Source organism: Lycium barbarum, chromosome 9 (assembly GCF_019175385.1).
Source record: "Lycium barbarum isolate Lr01 chromosome 9, ASM1917538v2, whole genome shotgun sequence".
In the NCBI taxonomy this organism is placed as follows: domain Eukaryota; kingdom Viridiplantae; phylum Streptophyta; class Magnoliopsida; order Solanales; family Solanaceae; genus Lycium; species Lycium barbarum.
Window position 1 is genome coordinate 101,484,650 of NC_083345.1, and position 20,794 is coordinate 101,505,443.

General features: G+C 36.0%; 2 protein-coding genes across 26 annotated transcripts; both read left to right on the forward strand.

Moving 5' to 3' along the window:
* The first annotated feature begins 1,063 nt into the window (after nucleotides 1-1,063).
* Nucleotides 1,064-7,181, forward strand: LOC132609185 (uncharacterized). 23 transcript variants are annotated; one of them, XM_060323053.1, is made up of 5 exons: nucleotides 1,067-2,377; nucleotides 2,953-3,087; nucleotides 3,192-3,313; nucleotides 5,860-5,953; nucleotides 6,785-7,181. In XM_060323053.1, the coding sequence occupies exons 1-5, from the start codon at nucleotides 2,318-2,320 to the stop codon at nucleotides 6,788-6,790; spliced, it is 417 nt and encodes a 138-aa protein (XP_060179036.1). In that variant the 5' UTR covers nucleotides 1,067-2,317; the 3' UTR covers nucleotides 6,791-7,181. The 23 variants fall into 23 exon arrangements, 3 of the variants coding, with proteins under 3 accessions (XP_060179035.1, XP_060179036.1, XP_060179037.1); XR_009570733.1 differs by having other exon boundaries at nucleotides 1,098-2,377; nucleotides 4,625-5,953; XR_009570734.1 differs by having other exon boundaries at nucleotides 1,099-2,377; nucleotides 2,990-3,087; nucleotides 4,625-5,953.
* Nucleotides 7,182-9,414: 2,233 nt separating this feature from the next.
* Nucleotides 9,415-15,525, forward strand: LOC132609187 (KH domain-containing protein At4g18375). Of its 3 annotated transcripts, none has more exons than XM_060323056.1 (8): nucleotides 9,415-9,573; nucleotides 10,764-11,363; nucleotides 12,119-12,613; nucleotides 13,081-13,320; nucleotides 13,417-13,698; nucleotides 14,434-14,489; nucleotides 14,576-14,675; nucleotides 15,073-15,525. In XM_060323056.1, the coding sequence occupies exons 2-8, from the start codon at nucleotides 10,785-10,787 to the stop codon at nucleotides 15,202-15,204; spliced, it is 1,884 nt and encodes a 627-aa protein (XP_060179039.1). In that variant the 5' UTR covers nucleotides 9,415-9,573; nucleotides 10,764-10,784; the 3' UTR covers nucleotides 15,205-15,525. The 3 variants fall into 3 exon arrangements, with proteins under 3 accessions (XP_060179039.1, XP_060179041.1, XP_060179040.1); XM_060323058.1 differs by having other exon boundaries at nucleotides 14,579-14,675; XM_060323057.1 differs by having other exon boundaries at nucleotides 9,424-9,695.
* Nucleotides 15,526-20,794: the final 5,269 nt, after the last annotated feature.

Genomic DNA, 20,794 nt, shown 5'->3' on the forward strand with positions numbered 1-20,794 from the left:
AGGTGGAACTTTGATGGTGCCGGCACTGGTCACCGTGGAACTCTGACGGTGCCAGCACTGGTCACCTCTTTGTTAGTAGATGCATTGTAGTGGCGAGTGGAGAGCATAATTTTTTGTTGAACAGGAGTGGCTTCCCCCTTCTAAACAGAAACTTGAAAACACCAAGAATGTAGGTCCAAATAGAAGCCAGACTATTGAATTGAGAATTGAATATGATTTGTTTTGAGTATTGTATGATGAAGGGGTGGGGCTCACATCCCTACCCCTCCCATATTTATAGAGAGAGTATCTCTACACACTACATTTCGTTAGGTAACCACTTTATACAGTTCTAGTGGTAACCTCTAACTGAATCGTGACTAACATCTTATTAACTTGAATTAATTCTCACTATTATAAATTATTAATGTCACTATGTGAAGTAAAAAACGCAACAATCGTGAAAAATGAAAAGGCAACACTACATTCAGTTAGATTGGTGGCACTCAAAAATTTAGTTAAGTTAGTTGTATAGGTTAGTTGGTCTTAACACTTTTGAATTGTTGTTTTGTCTTTTGGATTTTGGATAAACAATTGACAAATTCCTTCTTGTAAAGAAATATAATATATATATAGATATTCTTAAATGACATAAATCTTTTAACTTCACATAGTAATATTATTACTCATATTAGTAAGATGTAATTTAAGTAAATAAGATGTAAGGCGTGTATTTACGATATATTAACTTTGATATTATTGTAAAAAAAAACTCTATTTACTAATGTGAAGATTTAAATAGTTTAATTTAAAGTTCTAAAATATTTTTACTATTGAAGAGTGGAAAGTCTTGCTTTCTTTCCTTTTTACAAATTTTTTGTACCTTATAATTTTTTGTTGCAAACTTTAATATTGTCGAAACTAAATAAAATTATAAAAATCACTATCAAAACTTTCGGGGCCCCTTAGTTTCAAGGGACAAAACTAGGCTTTACTATCAGAACTACAAACAGTCGTTAATTTGTGCTTGAATTTCAATTCATTTCAAAATGTTGGCTACTGATCTTGATTCAAACTCTTTTACTTTAAAATCTCAGTCCCCAACTATTTTCAAGAAGCAGAAATTTTTAGCTTTTTCCCAACCACATAAAACTTCTACCTAAAAGCGCTTTTACTTTGACCAAAAAATTTTCAGAAAAAAGAAGAAGATGTTTTTGGCCTCTAAAAAATTGGCCGAACAGGCTCTTTATCTGGATAAAAACTTGTTATTTGGCTATAATCTACTACCATTTCTTCATAAAATAGAATTTGTTTCAAATTAAACCCCCCAAATTATCAGATCTTTCATTCGATCGAAAAGTTATATAATCTTAAAAAATTTACCGTCTTTACTTTGCACATGGACATTAGTATTGAAACGGCAACCTGGACCTCACAGTTCTCAACTGTAACCTTAAATCGCCATCTCTTTTTTCTCTCTCTATACTTCCACATTAGTAGTATTACTGTATTAGATATACGAACTGCTATCTCATGGACGAAATTGTGACCTCTTTATTGCTTAACTATTTTGTGACTTGGTGTCTCCTTCACGTAAGCTTATGTCTTGGTAGTCTAGTAGCGGTTAATTTGAGATATTGTTGCTCCCACATAATATGTGTCTTGCAATTGATGCGCTTAGGTGTTTGATCATTGATGAAATTAGAAAGCGGCATTCGACATGTCACTCTTGGCCTCTGCTAGTCTGTAACATATGAAAACATTGTTTGGTGTGAGCTCTTTGTGGAGATTGGTGCTATTAGTGCAATTTGTACCTTATTAAATACTTGGAATTGTAGGGACCCAATTGTCAAGGTATCTTTTGAGGCATCCACTATTCAATATTATCCAAACTTTTTAACAAAAAATATCTTCTGGAAGAGAACTCAATGTTTACCTACCAAACTTTCATTATGAACTGCTATTTCTACTATACCTGACCATATTTATGAAGCCATAAGTTGAGCTTTCTAATTTCCATATCTTAGTTCATGCCTTTTCTTGAAAGTAAGATGGAGTTATTGGCTATAAGTACAATATCAACTGCTTTTTCATCACCTAATGATGCATACCTAACTGGATATGGTGATGAATTTCGTGCTTATGAAGATGGACAAATATTTGATATCACACATCAGTTCAATCCTAATACTCCTATTGGGGATTCTAATAAAGGAGTTGGACAATTCACACTCTTTTGTCGAGCGTGAAGAATAGCTGCAACTACAACTTTCCGGAATTGAGATTAGGTGTTCATGCGGGCACTCATGTTAATGCATCAAGACGGCAGGACATATGTATGAAGATTATTATGATGCAGGGTTTGTTGTTGATTCACTTGACCATAGATTTTTTTATGGTATTAACCCAGGAAATTCTACCTTTTGATGACATTAAAAACTTCTAGTTATATGATAAATCTTATGCTTATTTTTAACTTCGTGTGGCTCTGATTAACTCTACATCGCAGTTTAAAACACGGTAGTGACCCTGAGTTTTACTTTATCTTCAAACTAATGGCATATTGGTGAAAAAGTTAGTAGTGCCGGTTTTTTTTGTTGTCTTTAAGCAGATTATTTTCTCTAAGATTACTAAGTTTTCCTTTCCCTATCTTCTAACTTTTCTCTTTTTTGATGAAAATTACTTGTAGTTGTTTCCCACTTGAAACTCGTCATGTGAGAATTCACAATTTAAAGAACATCTTAGCATGAGAAACTTAAGTGTCCCATATTATCAGTACGGAGTAGATGCGGCTCTGTGTTTGTTATAGTTTATGGAGATCATGAAAAGCCACCACTGATAACTTAGCCAGATTTAGCTCTAAATCATAAGTGAGAGTTTGTATTCTTATGTTCCATATCTCCATTTTCAGGATTCTATTCATGTGCTCTAAGGTGCTTATGATGTTGCTTGATTTTTGTTGCTCATATGCAGGCTTTAGATGTTTTGCTTTCAAACATGCCTTTTGCAGATATATCATGTTTCCAAGGATTGTTCTTCTGTTCGGAAGCATCTTCATTGTTGCTCCATAACTTTTGCATTTACCACATAAGTCCTCTGAGGCACGAGGTCTGTGAATTGGCCAGTTTGCTTCCTTTTATGTAATCTTATCGGGGTTTTGGGTCTTTGTCTACGTTTGATTAGAATCGATTCAACTTATCTCCACTACTCAGATTGTGCTCTCTGATTTCCACAATAGTCCTTGCGGTTGGGAGCTGCGGCAATTTTTCATAGGACCTTGTTCATTAGTGGATGATTTGGCAGATCAGATAGTTGAGGTTCTAAACTATGTTAGGTAATTTCTCGAGCTTCATTTACTCTATATATTTAATTATGATTATATAAATACTGGTGCTTATATACTTACCTTATTCACAGTAAGTTTGTTTTTCAGAAATGTACCTGTGATATGCCCCTTAGTTGTCGATCATCTATTTCATTAATAGGTATTTAATATTATAGATAAAATATGGTGCATGTGTTCTTGGTATAATTCTTGTTTATCCTCTATGCAGAACACCTTCGTGGAGTGAATGCTTTTATAATAATGTACCATTTCGTATATTTCTTTTGCCTTTTCTCTAGTGAGAAGAAATTATGCTTCATAGAAGTTGAGATAATCGTTCTCATATGCAAGTCATGTCAAATTTACTTCTATAGAATGTGTGGTCTGCTGAAAGACTTTTTACTATATCGTTACTTCAGAGAGGTACCCGGTTGTGTTTCTTTTATTTGTTTTTTCCCTTCATGTCTATTGCCTTTTTCCACTGATCAGATTGAATAAGGAGGTTTCTTTAATTGTATCACTAGTTCAGGCACTGTCTTCTTCTTAAACACAACATAACAGCGACTGGTGAACATTTGCAGCTTAAACTTGGCATGACAACATAACAAGGTTGGTGCATTTACACACCTGTATTTTTTAAAACAGAAGAAAAAATCAGCCGGCCTTTGGATAATATTATCATCTAATAAAATTAGCATGACTTACTTTTAAGCTCTAGTTTCAATAAGGTGTAAATAGTTTTACTCCATTAGCTAGTTGTTTTAGTATAATATAAGGGCATGTCACGTCTGAATACAAAATACAATTGTACCTTTTGGAATCCGATTTGTCCTAAAATATCATTTGACTCTCTTTGTATTATGAATATCATGTCTTGGTTCTCCCGAATTATTTGTAAGACATGTCTGCTTATTTTACTCAAGTGTTCTGATCACTCCCATTATTCATATGACCCTTTATGCTGAAAACATTCTTATGTATAACTCAAATCTATTCAAGTTGATTAGGTAGATTTTCTCCTTTAAAAGAGTACTTCTCGTGAAAAGTTTTATCCTCACTCTTGTGAACACTTGAGAAGTTCTCTAAACTTCTCCTAACGAAGCATTTATTACTATAAGTCCCATAATGTTAGGTTGTTGTTAATAGTCTAATGAAGTTATAACCAACAAGGCCACCGCCCAATATTTATTTTTGTTTCCTTTGATACATAATAAGAGTAGAAATGCTATTCGGGTAAGTATCCTTAAGAGCTTAATCTTTGTTGGTCTTTTTTTTATGGATACAATAAATATCTTGACTATTTTTTCTTTATTGTTAGAGGGTTCCAAGAAAGGTTTTATGGAGATGCTTGGAGGCTAGAGGTGTACCTGTAGCATACATTAGGGCGATCAAGGACATGTATGAGGGAGCCAAGACCAGGGTAAGGACAGTGGGAGGAGACTTGGAGCACTTTCCAGTGGAGATGGGGTTGCACCAGGGATCAACTCTTAGCCCATTTTTATTTGCTCTAGTGATGGATTGTCTGACGCGGCGAATTCAAGGTGAGGTGCCATGGTGTATGTTATTTGCGGATGACATAGTCTTGATCGACGAGACACGCAGCGGAGTGAACGCTAAGCTGGAGGTTTAGAGACAAACTCTGGAGTCTAAAGGGTTCAAGTTGAGTAGGACCAAGACAGAGTACATGGAGTGCAAGTTCAGTGACATGACACATGAGCCTGGCGTGGAAGTAAGGCTTGGTACCCAGGGCATCCCAAAGAAAAGAAGTTTCAAATATCTCGGGTCTATTATACAAGAAAATGGGGATATTGATAATGATGTCTCACATCGTATTGGCGCAGGGTGGATGAAATGGAGACTTGCTTCAAGAGTGATGTGTGATAAGAAGGTGCCACCAAAACATAAAGGCAGGTTCAACAAAGTGGTTGTGAGACCGACCTTGTTGTACGGTGCAGAGTGTTGGGCAGTCAAAAGCTCTCACGTCCAAAAGATGAAAGTTGCGGAAATGAGAATGTTGCGACGGATGTGTGGGCACACCAGGCGAGATAGGATTAGGAATGAAGATATCCGGGATAAGGTTGGAGTAGCATCAGTGGAAGACAAGATGAGGGAAGCGAGGCTGAGATTGTTTGGGCATGTGAGGAGGAGAGGCACAGATGCCCCAGTGCGGAGGTGTGAGAGGTTAGCTATGGATGGTTTCAAAAGAGGTAGGGGTAGGCCGAAAAAGTATTGGGGAGAGGTGCTGAGACAGGACATGGCGCAGGTTCAGCTTACCGAGGACATGACCTTAGATAGGAGGTTTTGGAGGACTCAGATTAGGGTAGAAGGCTAGTAGGTAGTCGTTGTTTCGATCTATAGTCTATTGTCCTTTGTTTCTTGCTACTATATGTGGTTTCTTGTACTTCGATTATCTTATTTATCGGTGGTAACTACTGCTTTTTTTTTTCAGACTGCTCTATTTTGACTTATTCACTTTCTTTAGTTTCATTTGCATTTTGCTTTGAACTGCTTGTGCTTATCTAACCTTTCTCATTGTGATTTCTCTTGAGCCGAAGGTCTTTCGGAAACAACCTCCTTATATTCCGAGATAGGGGTATGGTCTGCGTACACTTTACCCTCCCCAGACCTTACATTGTGGGATTTCACTGGGTATGTTGTTGTTGTTGTTGTTGTCAGAGGGTTCCTCTGTGTTTTTTTCTTCTTTCTGTGGCACCTTACTTGATTGACATGGTTACTATCTCCAGCTACTACCTTCTTTGCTTAGTCCTAACTTGTGCCTACATTTGGTTTCTGCATATATCCCATTCCCACGTTGCTCATTAATTATTTCCTCCTCTTTTATGGTATCTAGCGTAGAATATAGCGAAAATTATTTCCATAGATTGCATTTTCTTGCATGCTCCTCACCGGAGTGAACTTATCCTTGGTGTAAGCATATTTTGTTAGTTACAAGATTAATTTTGCATGAATCTCATCAATACTACATGCTTCGTGTCACTAGTAAGTGGAACATCGTGCTGCAATTCATGTAAACGCTTGAACTAGTATCTACTTAATACATGCATAGATATATATTTGTATTATCTTCTCTCATACCTAATGTCAGATTTTTTTATTGGTGAATAAGGAACTTGGGCTTGTTCTACTTCTCTTTCTTTATCTGATTTTTTGTCCGTATGATTCATGGTTCATGTACCTTTATTATCTTCATTAAGTTGATTCATTACTGCCTTCAGTTGACGAATTTCATTGACCATATTTCTTCATAGTATTTAACCTGGGTTTAGTAGCATTCTTTCCCATTTTTTGCGATGAAATTATGAACTCCCATTTTTTGACTTGATCCTGAGAGGCTTCTGTGTCTTGCAGTTGCAGTTGGACTAGACTAGATGAGTGATAATCTTATTCCTGGTTTCCTTTTAAGCATTATGGACTAGTAAAAGAATTTGTAATTAATTGGCATTTGCTTTTCTTTTCCAGGAATAGATTACTTATCGGTTGCAGCTCCAGAGCAACTGATTCCCATTGAAGTAGAAATAGACTCCACAGAGGTCCTTCACCTGTACAACATTCACAATCTACTTACCAAACTCTTATTACTTCATGGGGCTGCTTGTTGAAGAGATTAGAGAGTCTAGTGTACGACAAACTTCCGCCGGGGCAACAAAGTTGTAGATGTTTTGGCAAAGCAAGGCAAAAGTCCAAGTAGACAAGGATGGTTGGAATTTAGTAAATGATTATGTCTATTTATGTGTAATAAGTTGGCTAGTCTTGAAAGAATGTGTAATCACAAGCAGAGACTGCGATAATGTAACTTCGACTACTGATATAATGCTATAATATTAGTATACATCTTGTTATCAAGAAAAAAAACCAAGTTAGATGTTCTTTATTTTTCATTGGCTTTGATAACATACAGTAACCACCAAAATTGTGTGTTGGAAACTGCTTATTTTAGCACCGTGAATATGTTTTAAAATTCAAATGAAAACATTATTATTTTCTATCGCGGTTTATGCTTCTCCAAGAGATCCAAGTCTAGATTATATGTCATATTCGATCTTAAATATTACTAGGGAGTTTCGTAGTCTTAGAAATTGCAATCAAAAGTATCCAATATTCTTCAATTATAAATTTTAACTATAAAAGAAATTATTTCTGATTTGAGTATCGGAAAAGACAACACTTGCATCTTTACTAAGAAAGATTTAGCTGGAAAATATTGTGTTGCCGGAAAAGAAGAATTAATCGGTGAATTCAAAAGGAAAGCTAGCTTGCGTATGTAGTATTTTAGTTTAGAGGATTCTTTTAAAAGAATATTTATAATATTCATTACATAAAATGATATATTAGTACGGACAAATTATCAAATTAATACTCTTTATATTAAAAATGATCTATCGTAAACAACAACATACCCAATGTAGTCCCACAAGTGGGGTTTGGGGAGGGTAGACTGTACGCAGACCTTATCCCTTCTTTGGGAGGTAGAGAGGATGTTTCCAAAAGACCTTTGGCTTAAGAGAAAGCAGGACAAAAAGTCAGACAAGAATTGATGAAAGTAAAGGAGCCATGGCAAAATACTATTAATAAGCATTATGAAGAAAAGTAATAGTAAATGCAACAAACTAATAAGGTAAGCGAAGTACAAGAGACATCAGGAAGTAACATAAAATCAAAGGGCAAGGAACTAAAAAGATAATACTACGCCTACTAGTACAAAATGGATACATGGGACAATGCTCCACTACCTACTAACCTTCTACCTAATCCGCATCCTCTACAACCCCCTATCTAAGGTCATGTCCTCAGTAAGCTTCAACTACACCATGTCCTACCTAATCATTTCTCCCCAATACTTCTTCTGCGTACCTCTCCTCTCCTGAAACCATCCATAGCCAGCCTCTCACACCTCCGAAATAGGGTCTTCGTGCATCTCCTCTATACATACCCGAATCATCTCAGCCTCAATTCCTGTACCTTGTCCTCCACCGAGCCCATTCCTATCTTGTCCCGGATAACTTCATTTCTAATCCTATGCTTCCTAATATTCCCACACATCCATCATAACATCCTCATTTCCGCAACCTTCATATTTTCGACGTGAGATTTCTTGACTGGGCAGCACTCCGCCCCATTAAATAAAGTAGGTCTAACTATCACTTTATAGAACTTGCCTTTAAGCTTTGGTGGCACCTTCTTATCACACAAGACTCCGAAGGCGAGCCTCCATTTCATCCACCATGCCCAATATAGTGTGTGACATCATCATCAATCTCCCCACCAAGATACTTAAAACTTCCTCTCTTTTGAATGGCCTACGTCTCAATCCTCACCTCCACACCCTCCTCATGCGCTACACTACTGAAATTGCACTCCAAGTATTCTGTCTTAGTTCTGTTCAACTTGAACCTTTTGGACTCCAGGATCTGTCTCCAAATCTCCAGCTTAGCATTAATTCCTTCGCGGGTCTCTTCAATCAAAACTATGTTGTCCGAAAATAACATACACCATGGCACCTCACCTTGTATTTTTCGTGTTAGTTCATCCATCACTAATGCAAATAAAAACAGGTTCTAAAATTGTTTAGAATACGAAGTAAAAGCAACAAATATCTAATTATAAATTTAAGTTAACTATTCATGTGGTGGTTGCACAGTATTTCATTATGGGACGGAAAAAGTTTCGATGGAAGTGTAAAGGGCCTTACGTGGCGAGAATACAAATTAGTTAGAAATGGGTTTGGGATACCAAATAATTATACAAAAAAGGATATTTGATCTTTTATTCGGTTATTTTAAATTTAAATACCAGGTCTACATGCAAGTATCTATCATTTTATAACATTTGAGAAGGATATAGTGCACTCGCGTATACATAGAGACTCGTTATTAGAGATATATTAAAAGAATTGTTATAAAGAATCAAACTAGAAAAGATAAATATAATATCGTAAACTAGAAGAAAGATTAGTGTTATTAGACGAAATCTAGAGAAAAATCACTGCTATTATCCCTTTATAATATTATGATAAAATTAATTAGTTTAGGGTTAACGACATATACATATAATTTTCCCCCTAATTATAGAGTCACAAATTTTAAATTCCAATATTCATAAAAATATCCACTTTAGTACATTATTATCTTCAAAGAGGAAAGATCCAAGACCAAATGAACCAAACCGGTCAGAAGTCCAGTTACCAGAAAACTAAAAAACCCTAATCTTGAAGTTTCATATCTCATAGTAAACTCAACAACTCATCACAGGTGCGCAGCTTTCATCCATCCCCCGCCCCCCCACCCACACACACACACACACACACACAATTATACGTATATACACTTGAATCACATCAATTGTTTAATTCTTTCTTCATAATCCAATTTTGGTACATATTCTTTATGACCTCTGTACTGTAATTTTGTCTGGTTTTTCTTTAAAGATTTTATTTTTATCATCCTGTGTGTATCAGTAGATTATGTTGCTTTGCCTATTTGTTTGGTTAATTTTGTTACTACTCAATTGTGTAATTCTTTCTTCATACTATTGTGATTTTGTCTGCCTTATTCAATTAATTTTTATCATACTGTTTGTGTCTTTTTATCAGTATTTCTCTCTAATTGATCTTTAATTCTTCAAAATATTTCCAATTTATTTCTTTATGTTTCTATTTAATTGGCTGTGTTTTGTTTCTACTACAAAAAAGGGTAAATTTAGGATCAAGGTGTAGTTGATAGGCAATTTATTTTGTATTTTGTGCTTAATTACTGAGGGGGGAAATGGAAAAAATTGTAGAAATTTGATTTTGTTCATAGGGGGTTTTCATTATTGAAGTATTTATTTCACTTCTCCCTGACCTATACATACAGACCCTTTACACGACGGCGTTTAGGGTTTGTTACGAGTCAATTGTGTAACTCTTTTCTCCATAATCCAATTTAGGTACATATTCTTTATGATCAGTGTATTGTAATTTTGTCTGCCTTTTTTTTTTTTTTAATTATTTGCGGTTTTTATCCTACTGTGTGTGTGTCTTTTAATCTGTAGATTATTTATTTTATTCTCTTATCGATCTTTTTGTCAGCTATGGTTTGTGTATGTAAATATGTAGCTTTTCCTCCTTGTTTGTTTAATTATTAAGAATAGTTCCAATTTTATTTCTTTATGTTCTGGGTCCAGTTTCTATTTAATTGACGTGACTAGTTTAGGATCAAGGTGTAGTTGATAGGCAGTTTATTTGGGAAAGTTTTGTATTTATTATCATTTGCTATAATTACTAGGGGGCAAGATGGAAAAAATACTGAAAATTTGATTTGTGTCTAAAGTGCCTTTCTGAAAATCATATTTTTGGGATGTGTAATACTTGAACAGTTTGTTTTAGTTTTGTTTTTCGTATGTCAAGAATGTGTATAACTAGTTAATTAGGTTTATTAACTTTTATTATTGGTGCATTTAGGGGTAATTCTTAGAGTACATTATGGGTGAGACTGGGAAAAGATCTCGTAGGGATGACGGAGATAGCAAGAATCAGAAGAGGAGGACAGACAGAGATGAGAAAGGCAGCGATGATGAGCTAATAGTCTACAGAATTCTATGCCCAAATAATGTGATTGGCAGTGTTATTGGAAAGAATGGGAAAGTTATAAATTCGATTAGAGCGGAGACCAAGGCGAAGGTCAAGGTGGTGGACCCGTTTCCAGGTGCTAAGGATAGAGTTATAACCATTTATTGCTATGTAAAGGAAAAGGAAGATGTTGAGATCGATGAAGATTTCAATGAGAAAACACCTCTTTGCACTGCTCAGGATGCTCTTCTCAAGGTTTATACTGTAATTGCAAATGCTTTGGCTGCAATTGGAGATTCTGATAAGAAGCGCAAGGATAAAGAGGAGTGTCAGCTTCTTGTTCCTTCAAGCCAGTCTGCTAATATCATTGGTAAATCTGGTACCACCATAAAGAAGTTGAGAAGCAAGATGAGGGCCAATATTAAAGTAGTTGCCAGAGATGCTAGTGATCCAACACATTCCTGTGCACTCGAGTTTGATAACTTTGTTCTGGTAAGTCTTTTAAATTATTCATTGATGCTCTCTCCGTTTAAGTTTGTTTGTCTTTAGTTGCTATTTGGACAGTCAAAGGATATTTTTTTTACCACAATTTTTTAAAATAATTTCTAAATATTTTGAATTGTTAACTATTGTGACTTATAGTACTTTTTATGTAGTTTCTAAGTAGGCATTTGTCCATGAAAACCAAATACTTTTCACTTTATTTGGAATTTTGAAATTGGAGTTGAAGATGGAGTTGTGTTTGGTTATAGTTTTTGCAAAGAAAGGTTGTTTGAATGTAGTGAAAGTGAATACAAGTTTTTTGGTGTTTTTCAAATTCCAAATACAACTTCAAGATGTATTTGGAATTTTCATGGCCAAACGTTGGTTTCCAAATAAAGTGAAATAATTTTCCGGAAAAATGTGAAAAACTCTCATGGCCAAACGGGTCCTAAATATGTACATTTTATTTCAAAAGAGTTGAAGATTCTATGTCTGAATTCACATCGAACATTAGTCATATTGACCCTTGTATATTTAAGTTATAATTTTCTCTTGTTTCTTGATTAAAAAAAAAATTGACCCTTGTATTCCGAATCAAGCCACATAAATTGAAATTGAGGGAGCAATTAAGTAGTGTTAGTGCATCAGGCGAAGCTTATAACTTTACATTGTGCTCTTATCGGGAAAATGTTTTTGAGATTTTGTTGTTTTGAGTCAATTGTTGTACTTTATGCGTGAACTGACAGCTTCTTACTTTAACTCAGATAACTGGTGACCCAGAATCTGTAAGGAGATCACTCTTTGCTGTTTCTGCAATCATGTACAAGTTCACACCTAAGGAAGACATTCCTCTTACTACCAACGTTCCTGAAGTTCGTCCAAGCATTATTATCCCTTCAGATGTTCCCATATATCAACCAGCTGGGATTTATCCAAGTGTGGATCCTATTATGCCGTCTCGATCTGTTCCATCTGTTTTAGGTACCACCCACATACCAGAGCTTCCAGGTTATGTGGATGCAGGAGGCACATGGCCTATTTATTCTTCTGCTCTTCCCATGGTTTCTGGTTACGGAGGTGCCTCTCAAACTGAAGAATTGACTATTAGAGTGTTGTGTCCAACTAGCAATATTGGTCGTGTTATTGGCAAGGGAGGAGCTTCGATTAAAAGTGTAAGGCAAGCAAGTGGTGCTCGCATCGAGGTTTGTGATGCCAAAGCCGATCGTGATCAGTGCATTATCACAGTCATTTCCACTGAGGTATTGCTTTCTCTCCAGAATTCTTTGGTACTCGAGTTGTGAGGTTTTGGCCTTTTAGCAGTCATCTTTCTTTTTGTGGAAGTGTACTATCTTTGCCAGTGCTTTTCTTCTCCTAGATCATTGTGAAACAAACTTTTACACAGTAAGCATTGGTGACATTTTTTCATCTGTTTTCTTTGTTTATCCTTACTAGAAGGTAAAAAAGGCTATGCGCTTTTGTTCCCGCTTCTGATCTTTGAGATCTTTACATGATAGGCCTATAACGTGTGTTCCAATCGGTAAATGTGTACCTTAGATTGCTCAGGAAGGGGATGATATATATTTCATTTTATTTGATGCAAGAAACATTATTTAATAGGTTGTTTATGTTGCTTTGCAGTTAACTTTAATATGAAAGTAGTTTGTGCTTCATCTCCACTGTCTTGTATTGCATGTAGTAACCATTTTCAGCATTTGGTTTTCTGTAGTCAGTGGATGATCTTAAATCCATGGCAGTTGAAGCTGTACTGCTGCTGCAAGGGAAAATAAATGACGAAGATGAGGATACTGTAACTTTTCGTCTACTTGTTCCGTCAAAGGTTATTGGATGTATCATTGGGAAAGGTGGTTCAATTGTTAATGAAATCCGGAAGAGAACTAGAGCTGATGTACGTATCTCAAAAGGCGAGAAGCCCAAATGTGCGGATTCAAATGATGAACTTGTCGAGGTCTGTCTTTCATAATAGTTTAATCAATTAAGCTGTCTTTTACTTGCTGATCTTGATATTTCCTCAAGTGTTTGAGTCATCGTTTTAAACGCGTAGGTGTCTGGAGAAGTTAGTAGTGTGAGGGATGCCCTTATCCAGATTGTACTGAGGCTTAGAGATGATGTTATAAAAGGCCGAGAAGGTAATCATAATCCAGCTGCAGGTGCTGATTCTTTACGCTCTAGTGGTAAAGAATCAGCATTTGGTTTTGCGCTGGCTGCAGGATTGCCCAATGTTCCTCCACCTGCTCCTTTGAGCTATGAACATAGGATTGAAACAGGGAATGGTGTTGGAATGCGTTCTTCGGGCAGCCACTATGGTCGCCATGAGTCACTCTCGGTATACTTCTGCTTTTCCTGCATGCTGCAAAGTTCGATTTCCATTCTATTGTGTATCTGGGCATTTCAAATTCGTTTTTTGATCAAATGCAGCCTTGGAAACTGCATCTTATGTTAATTTTTTCTCGTTTGTTTCATTTTTTCCATAAATTGTCTGAAATAGCTGTTATAAGGTGATTCAAGAAATGAAGCATTTGGAACTGGTGAATGCCTAAACTTTGTTTGATGAAGATAAGATATGCTGAGTACAGTTATCTCGCTTTGGTAAAGGAGAGATATTGAGAGTAGCCAGTAGTCCGGAAAACATGTTACCCCCTTCTTCCTCTTTTACTATCAAAGGTTTGGTAGTTATGGAGAAGTTACATTCACGTCATTCTGGACCAATCTTTCTTCTCCATTCATATAAATAAGTCTAACTAATGGAAATGTTAATCCCTTACTGAGGATGTAATACAAATATGTGTGAAGTCACATACATGCATGATTTCTCGGGTGTGGTACTTATGCCCCCGATTTTTCTGCATTTCATAGAATGAAACGTTCCAATCACTGTTAATGTTTATCTTGCATCTTCATGGATTTACCGGTTGTGAAGTCCTTGACTCTATTTTTTAAATCTCTTTTGGCTTTGCGGTGCCATGGATTCCGCTTCTTGCTGAATGCTATTCTTCATCATATGTTCTTTTAACTTTCACTGTTCCTGGATGTTTACTTACACTGCTTTTTCTGTTGGAAGATGGCGGATGATGGCTATGGATCGTATTCTTCATATTCCTCAAAGTTATATGGCGGGTAAGTCATGCTGGTGAATTAATTTATATTTTCTCTCTTGCCAAATCATTATGTCATTTATTCTTGAGCTGTATCATGTCTTTCAGCAGATTACCTCCACCCTCAGCTCTAGAGATCGTTATCCCAGGAATTGCTGTTGGTAAAGTTATGGGTAAAGGTGGCTCAAACATAGATAATATCCGCAAGGTCAGTAGTTTCTTGAGCCCTGTTTAGAACTTGATTTTTATGTCCATCACTTATCTTACTTTGGTGGTCTAATTTACATGGTTGTGAAGTGATTTGGGTTTTGAATTTTTAAAACTAACCTCATCCTGCATCTCTACTACTCTTGATGTTGCATTTACATTTTGGTCAAGGCTGGTGTTGTCACTGACACTTCTGTCCACTCAACCGAAAGAATTAAAAAACAAAAGGATCTTTTGTGCGTGTGGGTGTGCACTCATACATCTCCGTGCATGCCACTATGCATGAATACTTTCATATCTGAATATTAGATACTAGCTACTTTATCTTGACTCTGTAGGTATTACTTACTGCTTTAATATGGTTGGTTACTTTCTTAAAGTCATTGATTGTCTTGCAGATATCTGGAGCATCTGTGGATATAATCGATTCCAAATCCTCTCGAGGTGATCAAATTGCTATAATTTCTGGTACACAGGAACAGAAGCGTGCTGCCGAAAACTTGATTCAGGCATTTATTATGTCGACTTGAGCAATAAGGACACATCTCCTTTCTGAAGGTGTGACCTTGACTAAATATCGAGGGCCCTTTTTCAGAAGTTCCGCTCTAGGATATGGTAGGTTCTCGTGCTGGAGAGTGTCATTTTGCGTAGGTTTGATAAAATTTCTTCTCTGTAGGAACGTTTGAAGAATTCATAAATGCTTGTTCTTTTTTCTGCCTATATAGGTTCAGCCATGTAGCCTGATAGGCGTTCTTTTCATCTGCTCTGGTTAGAACTTCATAGGACATTATCTTTCCTTTGATAGTCTGTCATCAGTTCTTATCTTTTGATGAATATGGCTTTCAACTGTCTCCTACTTTCCCATGCTCTTTTAGCTTTATACGGAACTTTAGCTATGATCAGCTGTCAAATCTCATGTTACATGGATTTCAGTATCTTGTTGCTGATTCCTCTTTGCTCTCAGCTTCTTCAGTAAGATTATGTCTTGCTGATATGATGACATGTGGTCCACGTGCTCTTCCTATGAGTTCAGATAAATTCTTTGCTGTGTGCATGATCACGATTAGGTATTTCCTAATAACGTGTGAGCATCTCCGAATTCTCAAGATCCTCTAAAGAAGGAAAATTTCTTGTGCTTAACTTGGGCTGAAGTTTTTACTGCTCCATATAATCATAGATCTGCAGTTTCCGGTGCCAATTGCTTCCACGATTTCTCATTAAGTATATGTTTCTAGCTAATTTGATGCCGTCCCCTTCACCTTTCTCTGTCTTGTATCTATTTTTGAAATCTTTCAGTTCATCTATTCACTTTACTGAACAAAGAAAAGGGAAAACAAATCTATTTCACTCTGACAGCCTTTTAGATCTTTGATTCAGAAGACTAGAACTGAAACTAAATTTAAACGGAAAGAATTATAAGCAAAAAAGGCAAACAATTTGTTCAGTTTACTCATTGGTTGCCTTGTGACTCTATTTTATGTACATAATATTGATCTGCCACCGCTTTTTGTTATTTCATGTAATTACAACTCAAAATTATCTTAGTACTAGCAAGAGAATTTCTTAGAGAAATTAATTCCAAAGTCTTTGGATTTTTCCTGTCTAAATCCTTCATCAAAAGGTTCACTCTAGCCTCGTTAAGGAAGGGGAAAGACACCTTTGCACATCTTTTAACTTATTTGTGCTTTGTTATCTCATCTTTTCTTGGTGAAGATCATTGCGTCTTTAGTATAAGACATGAGTTGTGTAGCAAATTGCTTGTTTAATATTTCCAATCTGTCGACTATCCGTCAAATCATTCTTAGTAAGCGTTAGCTAATATGAATCCTGTATCCCTTCCGCTCTAGTCATGCCTTCTGTACTAGTAAATTTCTTTTAGAGTTTCTTGAAATCTCACACTTATGGTTCACTGGGAAGACCGGACCTAATGTAAGGCGTAATCGTAACAAGGCATTAACCCCAATTAACATATCACTTGTATAGATTCTCTGCTTCATTATTCCTTTTCTTACCAAACTTCATATTTCTTAGAAATTGTAGGTCTTTTGAGATTCTTTTCTCAATTTAATCTTAGGTCTTCCTTTCTCCTTTTAACACCTTCATCACCATAATGTTACACTCTGATTATAGCTTCATGTGGGATATGGCCAAATTATCTCGAGTGTCCTTTTAATTTAATCCGTACGTTCTTTCTCGCGCCCTTTGTATGATGGTGATCATTTCTAATATTTTCCAATCAAAACCTATTGTCTATCCCTGTTCACAATACTCGTAAACCATTTCCGGTACATTTGTGGACTTCTCGTTTCAAGTACTCAAGGGTGTGGCCTAGTGGTCAACGAAGTGGTTGAGAACCATGAGGTCTCGGGTTCAAATCCCAGTAGAGACAGAGACAAAAACACTAGGTGATTTCTTCCCATCTGTCCTAGCCTTGGTGAATAGAGTTACCTGGTACCTATTGCTCGTGTCACCTGCTGGTGGGGGGTGACAGGTACTCCGTGGATTTAGCAAGCTGGCCTAACACCACGGTTATCAAAATTAAAAGAAAAAATGTTCCCAGTAGAAAATCTCTCTCGACATTCTATTTTAAGGTTCTCTAGGTCAATAAAATATCATTTGGAGATCCTTATTCTGCTCCTTCTATGTTTCTATCAATGTTGGTAGAAGTTCAAACTTTGTTATAGATCTACCAGATAAGTATTATAAACTCTGTTATAGATTTACCACACAAGTCCAAAGTAGTTATGTTGTCGTCCAATCAGTCTTTTACGCTCTCCATCTTCCCTTTTGTTCTCATTCCCTTCCAGTCTCTTAAATATGTTTGTTTTGGAATAATTAGTGCTTCTGGTTTATGTAAAGGATGGTCCTTGTGCTAAAATTCTCCATTTTGATGGATTGAGTACTTGGGATAAACTTTTCTGTTGTGGAGCTTGGCAGGATTCAGTTCTGGTCCATTTTTCTTGGTCATCTTCGTTGGACTGAAGGTTCACTATAGACATCTGAGTTAGAGAGAAGAGCTGTGGTTTTCAACTAGTATGGTGATAGTGATGTTGAAGCTTCCAGGGAGACGTCCTGCTAGGACATCTCCTGCTCGTTCAGTGCTAGGGATCAATTCTATGCTTTTATTGAAGCTTGATTTTTGGTTCAGCGCCAAAATTTGTGTTATCTTTGTAGGACCTTTTGGCATCTAGGTTAGCAATTAGAAGACGTCTAAGTAACAGGGAAGAGCTCTGACTTCCAACTAGTTTCCGACCCTAGTTTCCAGTCTGCTGATAGTCATAATGAAGCTTCTAATGAGATAATCCTGCTAAGAAATAGGGTAGAAATCTCTATTCTTAGGAAGTTTGCCCTGACCTATCATAGTTTTTATCCCGTTCTAGCAGGAAGTCTGCCCCATGTCCTCGGAAGTATGTAATTTAGCTTTGAGGAATGAGACATTTTTGTGATTAAATTAGTGATTGTACATATTTGATTTGATGTTTTCACACTTACACAAAATGAAAACTGGTCTTTGTATTCAAGAATGGATAACTAGGTGATGACGACTTGGAAGCGGTTTTTTTTTTTTTTTTTTTGTTTGTTTGTGTGTAATGTTATGACTAGGTGATGATGACTTGGTGGTGGTTTTTTTTTCCGGTTTTTTTTGGTTTTTTGTTGGTGTGTAATGTTATGCAGTTTGAAGCTCTGCGGATGCATATGTTTTCTTGCTTTAGTGACCATAATCTATTCGGTTCTCTCTAGTACAAAAGCTACTCCTTTTTATGCCACATTTATTTTTTTATTTGTGGCAAGGAAATGCTTGATAGTGTTGTTTGTGCTAAATTAGGTCCCAACATATTTTGATGGAGATTTTTCGGACTCTCATGGTTATGGTCGTGACACATCTTGATAACAAAGTAACTGCTGCCTAGCCCGTATCCACTGCGCTATTTTCAGTTCGAACTTGTATTACTGCATGTCAGAGAAAAAATAAAAGGTGTATACAAGTAACGTCTTAGTGATAAATTCATTTATTTTAAGTTTTGGATCTAGGCTTTCCCTCACTTTAGAAAAGCGTGTGTTCTGCTTTAATCAATTGAAAAAAAAGGTGTATGTTCTGTTTGGTGCAACCTCTTTTCAGTTTTGCGATTAGTTTTAACATCCAAAAAAGTGATAATAAACTGTGAAAAGATAAATCATTGTGCCTATTTTATAAAATTGCTTCTCTTAAAATTTATTAATATTTAATGTTGAATATCTTACAAGCTTAACTGAGACTTGTGCTAGAGATTTTACATTTGCTGAAATTTTCTTGATGAAACGTACAAAGTGTAATTCCGTGGTATCCATTTACAAAGTGTAATGCCCTCGTATGGATGGTAACTGATGATTTATTGCACAAGTCTTCAAATTAAATTCTGTAACTAAAATGTACTTAGACTAAACGTAAACGCGGTCACTTCAAATATCCCATCTATAGATAAATATAGAGACAAATTATTCAAAATTCCAACTTACTCAATTACTCATAATTTCAACCCATTTACCCAATAAGGTTACACATTTACTCATTATGATCCATTTTAGTTACTGGCTAAGTATATAAAGTAGAAAAGAATACATCAATCCAGGGTGGCACACATTTGCCGATTGGAAGACACTTCTCAAGAAAAAAAAAGTTGGAAGACATGATACTGACAAAACTTCCTGTGACCTTGTTTCTAAGCTTTAAACTCGTCTAGGCAAATCATGGCGTTTGGTGATTGAAGATCACCAATTCATCAGTCTTCACTGTTAATAATGCAATAGTGCTAACAAAAATTCTTTGCCAACAATTACAATGCCAGTGCCAGATGATAACCTGTCCATTACTCCCTCTATCCCAATTTATATGACACATTTTTCTTTTTAGTCTGTTCCAAAAAGAATGTCACTTTTCTATATTTAGAAACAATTTAACTTTATGAGATGATTTACAGCTGCAAATTTATCTAAGACTTGTTTTGAACCACAAGTTTTAAAAGTCTTCCTTTCTTTCTTAAACTCCTTGCCAAGTCAAATGGTGCCAGATTTTATATTCGTCCTTTGAGCTTTACGAAGGATGGAGGTGTTAAGTTTAAAGTCCACAAATGCATTAAGTGAGGGACTTTAAAAGTGAAGTATGAATTGGGAAATGGAGGGAAATGAAAGTTTGAAAAACAACCTTTCAAGTGAACACTTCTCCCACATTGGTGGTTGAAAGTGTTATGTGTGTGCTTATATTAAGCAACACATTCTCTAGCTCATAAAGGGTTGAGAAGAGGACCACCCCTCGCGCCGTCATCGTCGCTCGGCTCGGCTCGGCTTCGGATATTTATTTTATTTCCATTTTCCTTACTTAATGTTTCTAATCCGGATATTAATTAATTCAAGCGAAATTAACTCAATTCATTAAATTCGCGAAATTATTTTTTTTCCAACGGACATAACGATGACCAACGATCATCTCCTTCACCGAACAGACACTTTCATACCTGTTCAGATCAAAATAACAGGCTATAAATTTTCAGAGGCTTCGCCTCATTTGTTTTTTTTTACACACTGAAAAAACTGAAAATATTTTTGTTCTCTGAAAAACGCAATTTTCTTTCCCCTCATACTGCATTCTTTTCGAAACCAAAAATCAGTAAGTGTCGTGTGATTACTACCATTCGTTGAGTTCGCTGAAATTCTGCAATTTCCATTGCCGGTATTGCAGAATAGAATTTCGTTCTATCCTGGGAAGAATTAATCCAAACCTTTGGCAACAGTGAGGAGATTAAATTCTTTAAAGAAATGCAGTTTTCTGTGGGCTCGAAATAAACACACTGTTCTTTAGTTTATGTAACCAGATTACTATTTGATTAACAGGAATCACAAGAGGCACGTGTTTGTAAGTTTAGTTTCTGTTTCTGCGAGTAAGTAATTCATTCTATTTAACTATTCTTCTTTATAATTTTTCATGGGAAATATTTTCTTGAAAAATAAGTGAGTTTTTTTTTTTTTTTTTTTTTTTAGTGTTTGCTACGTAAGCAAAAAAATGTTCTCTAAAAATATTTATATGTGACATAGAAAACACTATCTGGGCGGGACATGTAGTGGGGAGTGGGAGCTTCGGCGTGG